General features: G+C 50.7%; 3 protein-coding genes across 9 annotated transcripts in view; 1 reads left to right on the top strand and 2 right to left on the bottom strand.

Moving 5' to 3' along the window:
- Nucleotides 1–10,240, bottom strand: part of ldhd (lactate dehydrogenase D) — a 16,265-nt gene extending 6,025 nt beyond the window's left edge. The window contains exons 1-7 of the mRNA XM_029841593.1: nucleotides 10,193–10,240; nucleotides 6,256–6,390; nucleotides 4,636–4,745; nucleotides 4,322–4,463; nucleotides 4,097–4,238; nucleotides 1,718–1,877; nucleotides 1,445–1,644 (exon numbers count right to left, since the gene is read on the bottom strand). Of these exons, the coding sequence (XP_029697453.1) occupies nucleotides 1,445–1,644; nucleotides 1,718–1,877; nucleotides 4,097–4,238; nucleotides 4,322–4,463; nucleotides 4,636–4,745; nucleotides 6,256–6,390; nucleotides 10,193–10,225 (922 nt within the window). The 5' untranslated portion in view covers nucleotides 10,226–10,240. The remainder of the gene's footprint in view (nucleotides 1–1,444; nucleotides 1,645–1,717; nucleotides 1,878–4,096; nucleotides 4,239–4,321; nucleotides 4,464–4,635; nucleotides 4,746–6,255; nucleotides 6,391–10,192) is intronic.
- mphosph6 (M-phase phosphoprotein 6) lies at nucleotides 6,682–11,155 on the top strand. 6 transcript variants are annotated; one of them, XM_029841604.1, is made up of 7 exons: nucleotides 6,699–6,825; nucleotides 7,541–7,618; nucleotides 8,012–8,154; nucleotides 10,263–10,375; nucleotides 10,472–10,562; nucleotides 10,657–10,754; nucleotides 10,820–11,155. In XM_029841604.1, exons 2-7 carry the CDS (start codon nucleotides 7,546–7,548, stop codon nucleotides 10,950–10,952), a joined length of 651 nt encoding a protein of 216 aa, XP_029697464.1. In that variant the 5' UTR covers nucleotides 6,699–6,825; nucleotides 7,541–7,545; the 3' UTR covers nucleotides 10,953–11,155. The 6 variants fall into 6 exon arrangements, with proteins under 6 accessions (XP_029697462.1, XP_029697461.1, XP_029697464.1 ...); XM_003978746.3 differs by lacking the exons at nucleotides 6,699–6,825; nucleotides 7,541–7,618; nucleotides 8,012–8,154 and adding an exon at nucleotides 9,344–10,018; XM_029841602.1 differs by lacking the exons at nucleotides 10,263–10,375; nucleotides 10,472–10,562; nucleotides 10,657–10,754; nucleotides 10,820–11,155 and adding an exon at nucleotides 8,677–9,935 and having other exon boundaries at nucleotides 6,682–6,825; nucleotides 8,047–8,154.
- A 555-nt stretch (nucleotides 11,156–11,710) lies between these two features.
- Nucleotides 11,711–16,721, bottom strand: hsd17b2 (hydroxysteroid (17-beta) dehydrogenase 2). Of its 2 annotated transcripts, XM_029841600.1 has the most exons (5): nucleotides 15,906–16,721; nucleotides 14,920–15,132; nucleotides 14,653–14,838; nucleotides 14,452–14,589; nucleotides 11,711–12,186 (listed from the first exon to the last, which is right to left on the bottom strand). In XM_029841600.1, exons 1-5 carry the CDS (start codon nucleotides 16,147–16,149, stop codon nucleotides 11,849–11,851), a joined length of 1,119 nt encoding a protein of 372 aa, XP_029697460.1. In that variant the 5' UTR covers nucleotides 16,150–16,721; the 3' UTR covers nucleotides 11,711–11,848. The 2 variants fall into 2 exon arrangements, with proteins under 2 accessions (XP_029697460.1, XP_029697459.1); XM_029841599.1 differs by having other exon boundaries at nucleotides 14,653–15,132.
- Between the last annotated feature and the right edge of the window lie 104 nt (nucleotides 16,722–16,825).

The following is a 16,825-nucleotide window of genomic DNA, read 5'->3' as shown; positions in this document are numbered from 1 at the left end:
TGAGCAATAACTGAGTAATAACTGAGCAATAACTGAGTAATAACTGAGCACTAACTGAGCACTAACTGAGCAATAACTGAGCAATAACTGAGTAATAACTGAGCACTAACTGAGCACTAACTGAGCAATAACTGAGCAATAACTGAGCAATAACTGAGCACTAACTGAGCAATAACTGAGCAATAACTGAGTAATAACTGAGCACTAACTGAGCAATAACTGAGCAATAACTGAGTAATAACTGAGCACTAACTGAGCACTAACTGAGCAATAACTGAGCAATAACTGAGCAATAACTGAGCACTAACTGAGCAATAACTGAGTAATAACTGAGCAATAACTGAGTAATAACTGAGCACTAACTGAGCAATAACTGAGTAATAACTGAGCAATAACTGAGCACTAACTGAGCAATAACTGAGTAATAACTGAGCAATAACTGAGCACTAACTGAGCAATAACTGAGTAATAACTGAGCAATAACTGAGTAATAACTGAGCACTAACTGAGCAATAACTGAGCAATAACTGAGCACTAACTGAGCAATAACTGAGTAATAACTGAGCAATAACTGAGTAATAACTGAGCACTAACTGAGCAATAACTGAGTAATAACTGAGCACTAACTGAGCAATAACTGAGCAATAACTGAGCACTAACTGAGCAATAACTGAGCACTAACTGAGCACTAACTGAGCAATAACTGAGTAATAACTGAGCAATAACTGAGTAATAACTGAGCAATAACTGAGCACTAACTGAGCACTAACTGAGCAATAACTGAGTAATAACTGAGCAATAACTGAGTAATAACTGAGCAATAACTGAGTAATAACTGAGCAATAACTGAGTAATAACTGAGCAATAACTGAGTAATAACTGAGCACTAACTGAGTAATAACTGAGCAATAACTGAGCACTAACTGAGCAATAACTGAGTAATAACTGAGCAATAACTGAGTAATAACTGAGCAATAACTGAGCACTAACTGAGCACTAACTGAGCACTAACTGAGCAATAACTGAGTAATAACTGAGCAATAACTGAGTAATAACTGAGCAATAACTGAGCAATAACTGAGCACTAACTGAGCAATAACTGAGTAATAACTGAGCAATAACTGAGTAATAACTGAGCAATAACACGGAGGAACTGGATGTAACTCGTGAATTAGAGCGCCTCGGGCGCCAGGGAGGTCGTTTAAAGTTAACAGACCCGTCCAGCTGAACCCAAACCGTCCAACTAGTCTCCTCAGTGCTATGACCCCCCTAAAGGCTCAGGTGAACCTGAGCAGCAGTCTGAGCCGGACCTGATCGCCGACCAAAGGAAGCGTCTGTGTCGGACCACAGACCCCCCCCCCCCCCCCCCCCCCCCCCCCACACACACACACACACACAGACAGCGGTGGGTCGTTACCTTGACAACCGCCGTTTTTCTCCTTACCAATGCGGGCGATCGGCACCCCGGACTGCAGAATCTGCACCGTGCTGTCCACGGCCGACTGGACGGAGGGGAAGGAGCAGACCGCCGACACCACCACCTCGGGGACGCCATAGAGGCGCAGCGTGGTCTTGGTGAGGATCCCCAGCGTGCCCTCCGACCCCACGAACAGGTTGGTCAGGTTGTATCCGGCCGAAGTCTTTCTGCAGATCAGAGATCGAAGGCTCAGCATCCAGGCCGGGAACGTTCCGCATGAAGGAGCGAGCGTTGCCGCACCGAGGGTGGCGCCCCTTCCCGGCGGTGTGCACCACGGTCCCGTCGGCCAGCACCACCTCCAGGTTCAGCACGTTTTCCCTCATGGTTCCGTAGCGCACGGCGTTGGTGCCCGACGCACTGGTGGCCGCCATGCCGCACAGGGAGGCATCGGCACCGGGGTCTGGGGGGAGAGGCAGGGAAGCCGTCGATCCCGTAGACCTGCTCCTCCTAGACCTGCTCATCCTAGACCTGCTCCTCCTAGACCTGCTCATCCTGGACCTGCTCATCCTGGACCTGCTCATCCTGGACCTGCTCCTCCTAGACCTGCTCCTCCTAGACCTGCTCCTCCTAGACCTGCTCATCCTAGACCTGCTCCTCCTAGACCTGCTCATCCTGGACCTGCTCATCCTGGACCTGCTCATCCTGGACCTGCTCCTCCTAGACCTGCTCCTCCTAGACCTGCTCAACGTAGACCTGCTCCTCCTAGACCTGCTCATCCTGGACCTGCTCCTCCTAGACCTGCTCAACGTAGACCTGCTCCTCCTAGACCTGCTCCTCCTAGACCTGCTCATCCTGGACCTGCTCCTCCTAGACCTGCTCCTCCTAGACCTGCTCCTCCTAGACCTGCTCAACGTAGACCTGCTCCTCCTAGACCTGCTCCTCCTAGACCTGCTCCTCCTAGACCTGCTCATCCTGGACCTGCTCCTCCTAGACCTGCTCCTCCTAGACCTGCTCCTCCTAGACCTGCTCAACGTAGACCTGCTCCTCCTAGACCTGCTCCTCCTAGACCTGCTCAACGTAGACCTGCTCCTCCTAGACCTGCTCCTCCTAGACCTGCTCAACATAGACCTGCTCCTCCTAGACCTGCTCCTCCTGGACCTGCTCCTCCTAGACCTGCTCCTCCTAGACCTGCTCAACGTAGACCTGCTCCTCCTAGACCTGCTCCTCCTAGACCTGCTCATCCTGGACCTGCTCATCCTGGACCTGCTCCTCCTAGACCTGCTCCTCCTAGACCTGCTCCTCCTAGACCTGCTCATCCTGGACCTGCTCCTCCTAGACCTGCTCCTCCTAGACCTGCTCATCCTGGACCTGCCTCTCCTAGACCTGCTCCTCCTAGACCTGCTCATCCTGGACCTGCTCAACGTAGACCTGCTCCTCCTAGACCTGCTCAACGTAGACCTGCTCCTCCTAGACCTGCTCATCCTGGACCTGCTCCTCCTAGACCTGCTCCTCCTAGACCTGCTCCTCCTAGACCTGCTCCTCCTAGACCTGCTCATCCTGGACCTGCTCAACGTAGACCTGCTCCTCCTAGACCTGCTCAATGTAGACCTGCTCATCCTAGACCTGCTCCTCCTAGACCTGCTCATCCTGGACCTGCTCAACGTAGACCTGCTCATCCTAGACCTGCTCAACGTAGACCTGCTCATCCTAGACCTGCTCCTACTAGACCTGCTCCTCCAAACCTGCTCCTCCTAGACCTGCTCATCCTAGACCTGCTCATCCTGGACCTGCTCCTCGTAGACCTGTTCATCGTAGACCTGTTCATCCTAGACCTGCTCATCCTAGACCTGTTCAACTTAGACCTGCTCATCGTAGACCTGTTCAACGTAGACCTGCTCATCGTAGACCTGCTCAACGTAGACCTGCTCCTCGTAGACCTGCTCCTCATAGACCCGCTCAACATAGACCTGCTCCTCGTAGAGCTGTTCATCCTAGACCTGTTCATCATAGACCTGTTTAACGTAGACCTGTTCATCATAGACCTGCTCCTCGTAGACCCGCTCAACATAGACCCGCTCCTTGTAGACCTGCTCATCCTAGACCTGCTCATCCTGGACCTGCTCCTCGTAGACCTGTTCATCGTAGACCTGTTCATCCTAGACCTGCTCATCCTAGACCTGTTCAACTTAGACCTGCTCATCGTAGACCTGTTCAACGTAGACCTGCTCATCGTAGACCTGTTCAACGTAGACCTGCTCATCGTAGACCTGCTCAACGTAGACCTGCTCCTCGTAGACCTGCTCCTCATAGACCCGCTCAACATAGACCTGCTCCTCGTAGAGCTGTTCATCCTAGACCTGTTCATCATAGACCTGTTTAACGTAGACCTGTTCATCATAGACCTGCTCCTCGTAGACCCGCTCAACATAGACCTGCTCCTCGTAGACCCGCTCAACATAGACCCGCTCCTTGTAGACCTGCTCCTCCTAGACCTGCTCCTTGTAGACCTGCTACTCGTAGACCCGCTCAACATAGACCCGCTCAACGTCTGGCTAGAATACTGCCACTCCCTTTAGGTGATGATCATTCAATGACCTATTTAAACGCATTAAGCATGATTCCAACTAAAGTCCTCATCACTGTGACCATCAGGCCCCTCGTGACCCCAGTGTGACCTACCAACAGGAAACCAGAGGCCCGTGTCTCTCAGGTAGGCATTGAGGGCCTTCCGAGTCACGCCGGGCTCCACGGTCACATCAAAATCTTCCTGGTGGAGATCCAGCACCTGCTCCATTTTCCTCAGGCTGAAGCAAACGCCCCCCTGCAGAAGGAGACGCGCTTCTTCCCATTTAGAGCTCTGAAAGCTCTCACAGAAAGTGCTCGTACCTGTGTGGCCTTGCTCACCTGCACCGCGCTGACTCCTCCCTCCAAACCAGTGCCAGTACCAAAGGGGATGATGGGCAGCCGGTGCTTGTGGCAGACCTTCGCCAGCGCGCTCACTTCCTCCACGCAATGAGGAAACACAACCACATCTGGAGGGCAGCATCTGGAGGGCAGCAACCAGTTGTTCTCCCACAATGTCAAAAATATTCACACAATACAAAAGTCCCACTCCCCAAACCCCCCTTGTTCAGACCGATCCACAAACACCACCACTGCGGTTCCTGGGCTGGTTAGAACCCAAAGCCTTTAAAATAGGAATGTTTGCGTTGACTGACCTGTGCACGGACTCGTCTCTGCCGTGTTGTTCTCTGACAGCCTCACCTAGCAACACACTGTCCTCCCCACAGACAGACCTGAGGGCCGACAGCGCTCCGTCCAGGGAGGCCTGAGGAGGCAGACGTGCGTTACGTCTATGGATGGAAACCACGCAGGCTAGTTGTTGAGAGGCTAATGTTAGCACGCGCAGAGACGCGCAGCCCTTGATACTCTTAGCACACGATTCGCCAAATCTGTTGAAATTGTTGCAGAATGTAACGTCAGCGTTCAAAAGAACTGGAACGTTGGGGTTCAGAGCCAAAACTCCTCCTTGTTGATGTGTCACCATCTGTTGGTTGCAACCAACCCTCCTCTTCTGGATGTACAGGCCACATTATAACATTAGTAACCACGCATTAAAGATGCTCAAGGAGCTCATCCAGACGCACGCCAGCGCCGCCGCTGCTGGTTACCTGGAGGTCCAGGGACGAATGACTGAAACGACCCGATGAGTGAGGGCAGGATGGAATGTTTGGACTGAAAACAGCCTCATTGGGAAAACCACATGCAGCATTGAGGTGTGGAGACTGTGGAAGGAACGTGGACTCGTGGTCATGTCCCAGACAGCAGGCGAAGATGGCGAGTTTGTGACATCATCCTGCTGCAGGTAGCCACCAGAACACGGTCCACTGTGAGGGATGGCGCTGGTCAGCAGCAATGCTCGAGCAGGCTGGGGCGTTTAGATGAGTGGCCCAAAGGTTGCAGAGAAATATCCCTTATACCAGCCATTCCCAAACCAAGGAATACCATGGGCAACCCAATGTTCCGCTGTATTCTTGTGTAACGACAATAAAGCTTCTTAAATCTTAAAACCTTTAATTCAGCAGTCAGATACAGCTCACCCAGTGGGAGAAAAGTTATCCCTGTGCTTCATCTTTAAAGCCACGACTGCTAAAAGTCCAGTTTCACACAAATATGTGGTGGAACTCTGAGGGTTGTCCTCCGGGACAACATTTAGGAATCCCAGGAACACTCGCTGGAATACGGTAGCCGACACCTTTGTGCTTCATCACATGGGTTTTGATTCTTGGTCTTGCTTGATGCTTCACTTTCTGTTTTCCTTTCGACTCCAGTGAGCCACCGCTCCATCTCGCCGGCCCAGGAGAGGATGAAGTTCCATCATGATGCCCAGCTGATGATCAGAGATTAGCTACGTTCCAGTGCTAATTTAAGGGGTCCACACTTTGTCATATTCTCAATCCACAACATGCATAAATCCCCATTTGATAATGCCCAAAGGAAGATTCGAACCCACATTTTAGAGTAATTTAATGAATAATTAAGCGTGAAGGAGGCTCCGGTTTGATTGGCAGGTTCTCTGGCGCCCCCGCGTGGCGGCCGAGAATTCTACCACCGAACCACCAGAGCCACCAAAAGTGGGATTTTTAAAAGAAATCATAACACATAGACCCAGAGTTTGGACCCAAACTCTAGTCTATTAACGTGATAAAACATGTCTGATACTTGTTATAGACTTATTACATGCAATTACAGTTTTGACGCACACAGTTATGCTGGTTCCGCTGCATTTGAAAGCGCATGTCATTATTTCTGTGAACAATTATCCTTGATGAACTTACTCTGGTGGCGCTTGTGCATTCAGCCTTGCGGCAAAGCAGAAACCTGCGCCGATGTGGGAGCAGCCGCCGACTCAGTTTCACCAATAATAACATGGTCTTCCCTGGTTGGGCTTCTTCTTCTTTCCGTTTTATGGTCTGCAGAATCAGAATAAATAACACTTTGGTGCATTACTGCCACCGCGTGGTCAGGAGTGTGGCTCACAATGGATACGCTTCACCAACCCATTCCCTCAAAAAAGAAAAGACTATAGAGGCTATTCGTGTTATATTATCAATATCAATAAAATAAAACACAAAATAACAAAAAGATTAAGATCAAAATTATTTTGCGTTGGCCGGGAATCGAACCCCGGCCTCCCGCTGGGCCAGTCACGTATACCGCCCACATTACTAACGTGGAAGTGCACGCGCTGGGAGGAGGCCCCGCCCACATCGGTAGACCGGTAGTGACGTAGACATACTGTCTGTCCGCCAGACTCGATGACGCTTCAGTGGGAGGTCGAGGTCCTGCTGTGCTGCTGCGCTGCTGTGCTGCTGCGCTCGTTAGCAGCTCCTCACACACACTGCCAGGTATGTCAGTGATCTCTCTCTCTCACGCACGCACGCACACACACGCACGCACACACACACACACACACGCGAGATAGAAAGTCCGGATCTTTCTTAACTTCCTCTTTTCTAACTTATCAACGTTTTGATGAAAACTTCCTCCTTCTCTGAGTCTATATGATGATTTGATATAATCTTTATGAAGCTAAATCTCAAAACATTACACGGTTTCGATTTAAATAAATTGAAAAACCGAAACACTTTTCAAATATATCAATTTAAAGCGTGTAAATATGTGAATATTGTGGTGAAATTCCTACAAAAGGGGAATTGAAAGACATTTAACGTGAAGGGGAAAATGATTTTCTTCTTTCAGTTCTCTTTTGAATGGATGATAACTGATTTAGGGAGTTTAGCCCAGTCTGTTGGGGGCTGGAGGAGGCCTGTCGGGAAGGGGAAGAACACTGCCCAGGTACCCTTGAGCAAGGTACCAAAGCCACAAATGCTCGCGACCCATCCGGACGGGGGTGGGGGGCTGCCTTCACCCGTATGTGTCCCCTCCCGTGACCCAGAGAGGGAGGAAGACCGGACTTTCAGTCCCTCTCACAAAGAAGTTGCAGCAACAGTATTTAGATTGTTTTGCTGCTGTAAACGATATTCTGCTAAGAAATGTTCTAACTTTGGAGGATTCTATTAACACAACACAAAAAAATCACCTTTTTGTGTTGGACGTCAGCTTTAATGGCAGAACCAGAACCAGAACCAAAGAGGGACGCTGGAGATCATAAAGCCAACATGTGGACTCTGGATCCAGGTTAATATTCACACATAAATCAGCAACTGTTGCATTTATCTCATATGAAATGAAACAATGATTACAGATCAGCCAAAAAAAACATAATTTAGACATTAAATGAGATAAACAATTGTGACATAGAATTATTTACATCCTCATTATATTTAGAAATTGCAGTTTAGTTATGTGTAAACTGTAAATGTAGAACATACAGGCTATTAATATTAGTGTCAGCATGTGTACACAATCATACATGTAAATATATTAACACGCAATTGCAATATATTACATATTTTAATAATATACTTTATATTATAAAATTACACTCTCTAATAACTGTATGGTCATATATTGCACACCCGATTGTGCACAACTAAAGAAATCATGTATTCATTTGACTTAAATGTACAGATGAAGCCAGCAATTGTTCCAATTTGACCACTAAGGAGCTGCAGCAGAACTGGAAGGCAGCGAAACAGGCGGAGCGACGCGTCCGGCTGCTGTTTGAGATCTCCAACTCTCGCATCGTCGCACAGACGCTGTCCAAATATGTGGTGAGACCAACACGAGACACACTTGAGCTAACAAAGTGCTTTGACAGAGCGTAGGGGTGCATAAAAAGAGGATATTTACGCATTAAACTGGGAAATTAACTGTTTACAGTGAAACAGATGGTAAAAGGATGTTCTACTGGGACACAGATGCTAAATGAACTTGGCTGGCAAAATATTGTAGCTGCAGTGTAATGAAGTCGTTTTTACTGAGTCGCAACACTGTAAATATTTCCATGGAAACGTTAACAACCCAATTTCTGGGCTTAAAAGAGATCAACTTCCTGTCAGGGAATCTTCTGCCTCCCCACGACAGATGGAGATGCTGTCCACTATACTAGCATGGAGGACGAGACGGTCCCAGAATAGTCGTTAACTTCAGGACGTAAACAAGATAATGCACAGATAATGTTCAATTATTAACATTTGAGCAACTCTTCTCAGGAAGAGCTGAGCTGGCCTCAAGCTCAACAGACCCAGTAACAGTGTGGCGCTGCTGAACCAAAGATTCCTGTTGGTCTGCAGGTGTACGACGTCGTGGTGATGCGTTCTGGCAGCTTTGAATCCCGGCGGATATCCGTGGAGCGCCGCTACAGTGACTTCCTCCACTTCCACCAGAAACTTCTGGAGGAGTTTGAGGAGGAGCTGGAGGACGTGGTTCTGCCTCGCAAACACCTGACAGGAAACTTCAGCCCAGAAATCATGTCGGAGCGCCGCCTCTCCCTGCAGGACTACCTTACCAAACTTTACGCCGTCCGCTGTGTCCGATACTCGCCTCTTTTCCCAGCTTTCTTCACTGAGCAGGAGCAGAAGCGGGCCCACACTTTCCTGCGTGCTGGACAGTTTCAACAGGCTCTGTTGCAGCTCCAGACAATCCTGGAGATCCAGGAAAAGCTGTTGCCATGGCAGAAACCCACCTTGATTGTACCAACTCTTGCTGCCATGGCGGTCTGTTTTCGAGACCTGGAGGAGCCAGAACAGGCGTTTGCTGTGGCCCACAGAGCTTTACCGCCGGTCAGACGGTACCAGATGAAGCCCTACAGAGCAGCACTGCTGGAGCTGCTGGTGGATTTAGGCTATCAACTGGGGAAACCTGTCGCTCAGCTACAGGAGGAAATGATGCTCCTGCGAGATGCTGAGAGGGGGGAGGTATCCTCCCGCTCCCTCAAGGAGATCGTGGTACACCAGTTCACCTGAGGGTGTAAATCCCCAAAGATCTGGGACCGATGCATGTCGAACCACAGGTCCACTCTGGAGTTTCTACCTGGACACCTTTTGCTGATGGTGCTACTGCCTGGATTTATCTTCCATTTTATTGCCAAGCTCAAACTTCATTTTCTTCATCTGTCAATGCAAACATAGTTTACACCCTGAAAAGTTAAAAGTGGCACCAGTAGGCCTGCAGCAAACTACCTAGGAACAAATCCAGTGCTGCTACTTACTTTATATGTTTTGTCTTATTTTTGTTAATGTATTGCTCTCTAATTAGGATCATTTTTAAAACATAAAAAGCAACACTGCACAACAGTTACATTGTTTGTGTCGGTGCTTATACTTTAGAGAAAATTCATACTTATATATAATAAATTCATCGATGCGTTATCAAATTGCCTGTATAAGTATTTCAAATCAAATCGCCAGTTCCGCACATGCGCAGTATGAATCCCGTGTCCAAGCGGAAGTAGACGCGTTTTTGCACATGCGCAGTACGAATCCGTGCCCGCGACGGCTCGAACTCGTGGTTAAAATTACTTTTATTACAATTAAAAGAACAGTTCAACCAAGGCATCGTTGTACTTTAGCGTTTCTTTTTCAAGCAGCAATGGCGAATGATGTGAAACTCTCCAAAAACCTCTTGCGCATGAAGGTAAGTGATGCTAATAAAACAGCCCTGTTCTAACGGTAAGGTTAGCATTAGCTCCCAAAGAGATATCGATATTGTGCTTTCCGAACAAAGGGAGGCTGTAACATTTATATGGATGTTTGGTGAAGTTAGCCGAGAAGGTGCAGCATCGAAGGATGGAGGCGACACGAGTCTCACCTCTTGTTGACCACCCGCCCACAGTGAATTCATATTTGACCATACGATGTCGTTTGTGGGGTTTGTCCAGTTCATGCAGAGAGGTCTGGATGCAGAGACCAAGCAGCAGCTGGAGGAGGACCACAAGAGAATTATCAGCGATGAGCACTGGTACCTGGACCTGCCGGAGCTGAAGGCCAGAGAGTAGGTGGCGTCCAGCCTCAGTGTCGCCCTCCCCCGTCTGAAACTGTTGGACGATGGGCCTAAAATTAACAACGTGCTTTATGTCTCCTCCTTTAGGAATTTGATCATAGAGGAGAAAAGTTTTGTTCCCTGTGAGGACCTGATCTATGGTCGCATGTCCTTCCAGGGCTTTAATCCGGAAGTTGAGGTTTGTTTTTACTTCCTGTCATGTGACCATTGTTCTGATAATGGCTGGACCTTTTGAGCATTCTCCAGCTGATGATCTAAATGGTTTTTATCAGAAACTGATGGCTTTAATGAACCCAAAGAACAAAGAGGAGGAGGAGGAGGACCTCCGTCAGATGCAAACAGACGTCACGGATGAAGAAATGGCTCTGAGGTACAGACTCGCCATGGAAACACGAGCTCCTGATTTGACCTTTGATTGACTTTATTTATTTTCAGGTATGAGAGTTTAATTGGAAGCATAAAGAAAAAGTTTGCAAAGAAACGCCAGAGAACTTCAGAAGCTGAAGAAGACCTGAACCAGAATGTAGAGTCCAACTTGAAGAGAGTCTTCCTGAAACCGCAGGACTGACGCTGCCCCCTCGTGGACCTCAGTGGGTTTTTAGAGCAAATCTTTTTTCAGAGCACATAAAAGACTGCACGTGTGGTCTGTTGAGACTGATTGGGTGTCATACATCCTGTTTTTTATTGTTATTGATTAGATGTGTATTTGCAGTCCTGTGAAGATTTTGATGAAACAGACGAGTGGCTCATTAAAGCACAGCTCTGTTTAAATCGTGGTTGTCTGGGTTGATGTCAGCACCCGAGGAAAATAAGGGCGCGCCCACGTCAGCCATTATCAGCCCTAACCCCTAACTCTAACCCTAACTGTAACCCTCTAACCCTAACTGTAACCCTCTACCCCTAACCCTAACCCTAACTGTAACCCTCTACCCCTAACCCTAACCCCTAACTGTAACCCTCTACCCCTAACCCCTAACCTCTAACCCTAACCCCTAACTCTAACCCTAACTGTAACCCTCTACCCCTAACCCCTAACCTCTAACCCTAACCCCTAACTCTACTCCTAACCCACGTCAGCCATTATCAGCCCTAACCCCTAACTCTAACCCTAACTGTAACCCTCTACCCCTAACCTCTAACCCTAACCCCACTCCTAACCCACGTCAGCCATTATCAGCCCTAACCCCTAACTCTAACCCTAACTCTAACCCTCTAACCCTAACCCTCTAACCCTAACCCCTAACCCTAACTGTAACCCTCTAACCCTCTAACCCTAACCCCTAACCCTAACTGTAACCCTAACCCCTAACCCCTAATCCTCTAACCCTAACCCTAACCCCTAACTGTAACCCTCTAACCCTACGGGCAGTTTTAGCCAGGTTTGATGCAGACGTAATCACAAGTGTCGGCTCAGACGTTCCGTTTCCACGTATGAGGATTCAACGGATCGCTTCCCACGAGCCTTCAGCTCTGGATTCCTGCTGGCTGGTGATCGGCTAAATTCAGGAGTTTCATGGTGATGGAGTCAAAGACGGCGCTGGGACAGCAGCGGCGCAGGAAGGGCAGCAGCCACGCCATCTGTCCTGGGGTGTACAGCGGCGCAGGGCGGCGCGACAGCAGGGCGTGATACATGGCGTCCACCACGGGGGACAGATCTGCCGCCGACTGCTGGGACATTCGGATCAGGACACCGGGGAGGGAGGAGATGTAGGCGTGGCCGTAATCCTCCCTGACCTCAGAGGAGACGGTGGCGAGGAGCTGGTCTCCGTGGCGACTGATGTCATCGCTGGCCCCAAAAATATCTGAGGGGAAGAGACGGCGTTGGTGAACAGGCTGCTGAGCTGGTGGCTGTTTCCAGTCACGACTGCGGAGTCTCTTTATTTCCACCAACCAGAACCGGGAATTACGCCTCAAATCTACAAGATGGAAAGGTCCAGTTTGTGCGAGAAGGTTAGCAGCCGGGTCAGGTGGGTCCAGGGTTAGAGTTAGGGTTAGAGGGTTAGGGTTAGAGGGTTAGGGTTAGGGTTAGAGGGTTAGGGTTAGAGGGTTAGGGTTAGAGGGCTAGGGTTAGGGTTAGGGTTAGAGGGTTAGAGGGTTAGGGTTAGAGGGTTAGAGTTAGGGTTAGGGTTAGAGGGTTAGGGTTAGAGGGCTAGGGTTAGGGTTAGAGTTAGGGTTAGAGGGTTAGGGTTAGGGTTAGAGGGCTAGGGTTAGGGTTAGAGGGTTAGGGGGTTAGGGTTAGAGGGTTACAGTTAGGGTTAGAGGGTTAGAGGGTTAGAGTTAGGGTTAGAGGGTTAGGGTTAGAGGGTTAGGGTTAGGGTTAGAGTTAGGGTTAGAGGGTTAGAGTTAGAGGGTTAGGGTTAGAGTTAGGGTTAGAGGGTTAGGGTTAGAGTTAGGGTTAGAGGGTTAGGGTTAGAGTTAGGGTTAGAGGGTTAGGGTTAGAGTTAGGGTTAGAGGGTTAGAGTTAGGGTTAGAGGGTTAGAGTTAGAGGGTTAGGGTTAGAGTTAGGGTTAGAGGGTTAGGGTTAGAGTTAGGGTTAGAGGGTTAGGGTTAGAGTTAGGGTTAGAGGGTTAGAGTTAGGGTTAGAGGGTTAGGGTTAGAGTTAGGGTTAGGGTTAGAGGGTTAGGGGGTTAGAGGGTTAGAGTTAGAGGGTTAGGGTTAGAGTTAGGGTTAGAGGGTTACAGTTAGGGTTAGAGGGTTAGGGTTAGAGGGTTAGGGTTAGAGGGTTAGAGTTAGGGTTAGAGGGTTAGGGTTAGAGGGTTACAGTTAGGGTTAGAGGGTTAGGGTTAGAGGGTTAGAGGGTTAGAGTTAGGGTTAGAGGGTTAGGGTTAGAGTTAGGGTTAGAGGGTTAGGGTTAGAGGGGTTAGAGGGTTAGGGTTAGAGGGTTAGGGTTAGAGGGTTAGAGTTAGGGTTAGAGGGTTAGAGTTAGGGTTAGAGGGTTAGAGTTAGAGGGTTAGGGTTAGAGTTAGGGTTAGAGGGTTAGAGTTAGGGTTAGAGGGTTAGGGGGTTAGAGGGTTAGAGTTAGAGGGTTAGGGTTAGAGGGTTAGAGTTAGGGTTAGAGGGTTAGGGTTAGAGGGTTAGGGTTAGAGGGTTAGAGTTAGGGTTAGAGGGTTAGGGTTAGAGGGTTACAGTTAGGGTTAGAGGGTTAGGGTTAGAGGGTTAGAGGGTTAGAGTTAGGGTTAGAGGGTTAGGGTTAGAGGGGTTAGAGGGTTAGAGGGTTAGGGTTAGAGGGTTAGGGTTAGGGTTAGGGTTAGAGGGTTAGAGTTAGGGTTAGAGGGTTAGAGTTAGGGTTAGAGGGTTAGGGTTAGGGTTAGAGGGTTAGAGTTAGGGTTAGAGGGTTAGAGTTAGAGGGTTAGGGTTAGAGTTAGGGTTAGAGGGTTAGGGTTAGAGTTAGGGTTAGAGGGTTAGGGTTAGAGTTAGGGTTAGAGGGTTAGAGTTAGGGTTAGAGGGTTAGGGTTAGAGTTAGGGTTAGGGTTAGAGGGTTAGGGGGTTAGAGGGTTAGAGTTAGAGGGTTAGGGTTAGAGGGTTAGAGTTAGGGTTAGAGGGTTAGGGTTAGAGGGTTACAGTTAGGGTTAGAGGGTTAGGGTTAGAGGGTTAGAGGGTTAGAGTTAGGGTTAGAGGGTTAGGGTTAGAGGGGTTAGAGGGTTAGAGGGTTAGGGTTAGAGGGTTAGGGTTAGGGTTAGAGGGTTAGAGTTAGGGTTAGAGGGTTAGGGTTAGAGGGTTAGAGTTAGGGTTAGAGGGTTAGGGTTAGAGGGGTTAGAGGGTTAGAGGGTTAGGGTTAGAGGGTTAGAGTTAGAGGTTAGGGTTAGAGTTAGGGTTAGAGGGTTAGAGGGTTAGGGTTAGAGGGTTAGAGTTAGGGTTAGAGGGTTAGAGGGTTAGGGTTAGAGGGTTAGGGTTAGAGGGGTTCTGCTGCTGCTGCTCTGCAGCCAAACCATGTTGTGCTTTATTTTGCCGCTGCGTGGCGCTACCCTGGATTTATCCGAGTCCACATTGGGTCCCCGTCCGGCCCTGTCAGTCACATTCAGTCAATGGCAGAATTTGACATCAACGGCAGCAGCCAACTAACGTACTCGTTCGGAAGCCTGAAGGTTGGACTAAGGACACTCGGACTCCCCAGGCCGACAGCTCCAGCCTCATCACCTCTGAGTAAATGGCCAACGCTGCCTTGGAGGCTCCGTAAGCAGCGAACAGCGGCACTGGAACCGCCCCTGCAGGAGGAAGAACGCTTCAGCTTTAGACAGCAGAGGCGGCCATGTTGTGGATCTGCAGACCTGCCAAGCTGGACATGTTGATGATGCGTCCTCTGGACCTCCTCAGCAGCGGGAGGAACACCTGAGACATCTTCACAGCTCCGAGGAAGTTCACGTCCAGGTAGTCCAGCAATGTTTTCATTGGCTGGATCTCGGCATCCACGGGGCACTGAAGGATCCCTGCGTTGTTGACCAACCCCCACAGACCTGCAGCGACAGGCCGGTCAGAGCGGGACACCCCGAGGCCGGGACACCCCGAGGCCGCGCCACCTCCGAGGGCCGGCTCACCTGTGTCGTTCACCTGCGTGCAGATGTAGCGGTGGGCTGCCTCGATCTGCCTGTCGTCGGTCACGTCGAGCTGCAAAACCTGCAGCTTTTCAGACGTTCCTGCTCTGAGCCTCTGAGCTCCGGCTCCGTGAGCATCCAGCACACCAGCGAACACCAGGACCCCCACCTGACTGAGCCGCCTCGCCAGCTCGTGCCCAAAGCCAGAATCACAACCTTGGTGCAGACAGGTGACTCAGCAGAGAACACTGGACCTGGAACCTGCCCCCACCAGCACGCACACGCTCAGAACCTTCCTACACAAAACAGCAGCCCGACCTGGTGCTGCTGCACCTGTGGGCCGTGCCTCACCTGTGACCAGCGCCGTGCCTCACCTGTGACCAGCGCCGCTCTGGGCCGTGCCTCACCTGTCACCAGCACCGCTCTGGGCCGTGCCTCACCTGTGGGCCGTGCCTCACCTGTGGGCCGTGCCTCACCTGTGGGCCGTGCCTCACCTGTGACCAGCACCGTTCTGGGCCGTGCCTCACCTGTGGGCCGTGCCTCACCTGTGGGCCGTGCCTCACCTGTGGGCCGTGCCTCACCTGTGACCAGCGCCGTGCCTCACCTGTGGGCCGTGCCTCACCTGTGACCAGCGCCGTGCCTCACCTGTGGGCCGTGCCTCACCTGTGACCAGCGCCGCTCTGGGCCGTGCCTCACCTGTCACCAGCACCGCTCTGGGCCGTGCCTCACCTGTGGGCCGTGCCTCACCTGTGACCAGCACCGCTCTGGGCCGTGCCTCACCTGTCACCAGCACCGCTCTGGGCCGTGCCTCACCTGTGACCAGCGCCGTTCTGGGCCGTGCCTCACCTGTGGGCCGTGCCTCACCTGTGACCAGCGCTGCTCTGGGCCGTGCCTCACCTGTGGGCCGTGCCTCACCTGTGACCAGCACCGTTCTGGGCCGTGCCTCACCTGTGGGCCGTGCCTCACCTGTGACCAGCGCCGTGCCTCACCTGTCACCAGCACCGCTCTGTTCTCCACGGGCAGCAGTTCACATCCTCTGTGGGCGACCCCGACCAGGACGGAGCTGCAGACGAGCAGAAGAACCTCGTGGACAATCGGAGGAAGGAGAAAATGCAGCGAGGCCACGAAGGCGGCGGCGCAGAACCCACGACTGGAGCGGCGCTTGAGCTTCCACAGCAGAGTGGCGGCGAAGAGCGCCCACGCAGCCCCGCGGAACGCCATCCTGCCGTCCATCTTCAGACCAGTGTGCTTCACCTGCTGCTTCACCTGCTGCTTCACCTGCTGCTTCACCTGCTGCCCTCCTGGTCCACGTCCTCTCAGGCATCTCACCAAACCTGTGCAACGGTTCCTCAGGCCGACCAGAACATCGGGCTCCACCCAGGTTCATGATCAGATATTCAAAGTGCAAAATGTTTCCCGACTCACCAGTTTTTCTTCTTCTGTTAGGGTTAGGGTTTCTCACATCTGCATGTTTGCTCAGCAGACAAAACTAGAACCCTTTCAGGTCAAAGTGACACCAGCCAGTCTCGAGTGTTTCAGGAACAGGGAGAACACGCCATGACCACAGAAGCTTCAGCTCTGGGGCGCCGGCCAGCACCCATGAGCAGGAAATCAACTGGATCACCAGCCGCCAGTCCAAGACAGTTTAATCACATGACCACAAAGGTCGTTGGACTTCCTGTGGTCATTTATCGACCTGCTGCTCCAGGTGACCGCCTCACATTTGAGTCTGAGGTTCCGCGCTGACCCGCCTGTGCCAACGTCTCTCCAGGTATCAGATTTCCCATCATGCACGTGGGTTCGAAATGAGCTTCACCTGCTGCATTTAAGGGGCGTGGGCCGCATACGGAAGTGGGCGGAGCCTCAGAGCCGAGCAGAGCAAGAAGAAGTGACTCAATTTTAAAATAGG

This window comes from Takifugu rubripes, chromosome 9, assembly GCF_901000725.2.
Source record: "Takifugu rubripes chromosome 9, fTakRub1.2, whole genome shotgun sequence".
NCBI lineage: Eukaryota > Metazoa > Chordata > Actinopteri > Tetraodontiformes > Tetraodontidae > Takifugu > Takifugu rubripes.
Note: the sequence above shows the minus strand (reverse complement) of the source record. Positions and strands in the feature narration are given on the sequence as shown.

Bases quoted from the DNA above. Each gene is read 5' to 3' on its own strand.
- hsd17b2 (XM_029841599.1), bottom strand. From the start codon at position 16,149: ATGGACGGCAGGATGGCGTTCCGCGGGGCTGCGTGGGCGCTCTTCGCC. The intron at 15,133-15,905 runs GTGAGGCACGGC...GTCTGCACCAAG, and splicing joins CAGAGCGGTGCTGGTGACAG to GTTGTGATTCTGGCTTTGGG. The intron at 14,590-14,652 runs GTCTGCAGATCC...TTCCTCCTGCAG, and splicing joins CAACATGTCCAGCTTGGCAG to GGGCGGTTCCAGTGCCGCTG.
- mphosph6 (XM_029841601.1), top strand. From the start codon at position 7,546: ATGGCAGAACCAGAACCAGAACCAAAGAGGGACGCTGGAGATCATAAA. The intron at 7,619-8,011 runs GTTAATATTCAC...TTAAATGTACAG, and splicing joins CATGTGGACTCTGGATCCAG to ATGAAGCCAGCAATTGTTCC. The intron at 8,155-8,676 runs GTGAGACCAACA...GTTGGTCTGCAG, and splicing joins AGACGCTGTCCAAATATGTG to GTGTACGACGTCGTGGTGAT.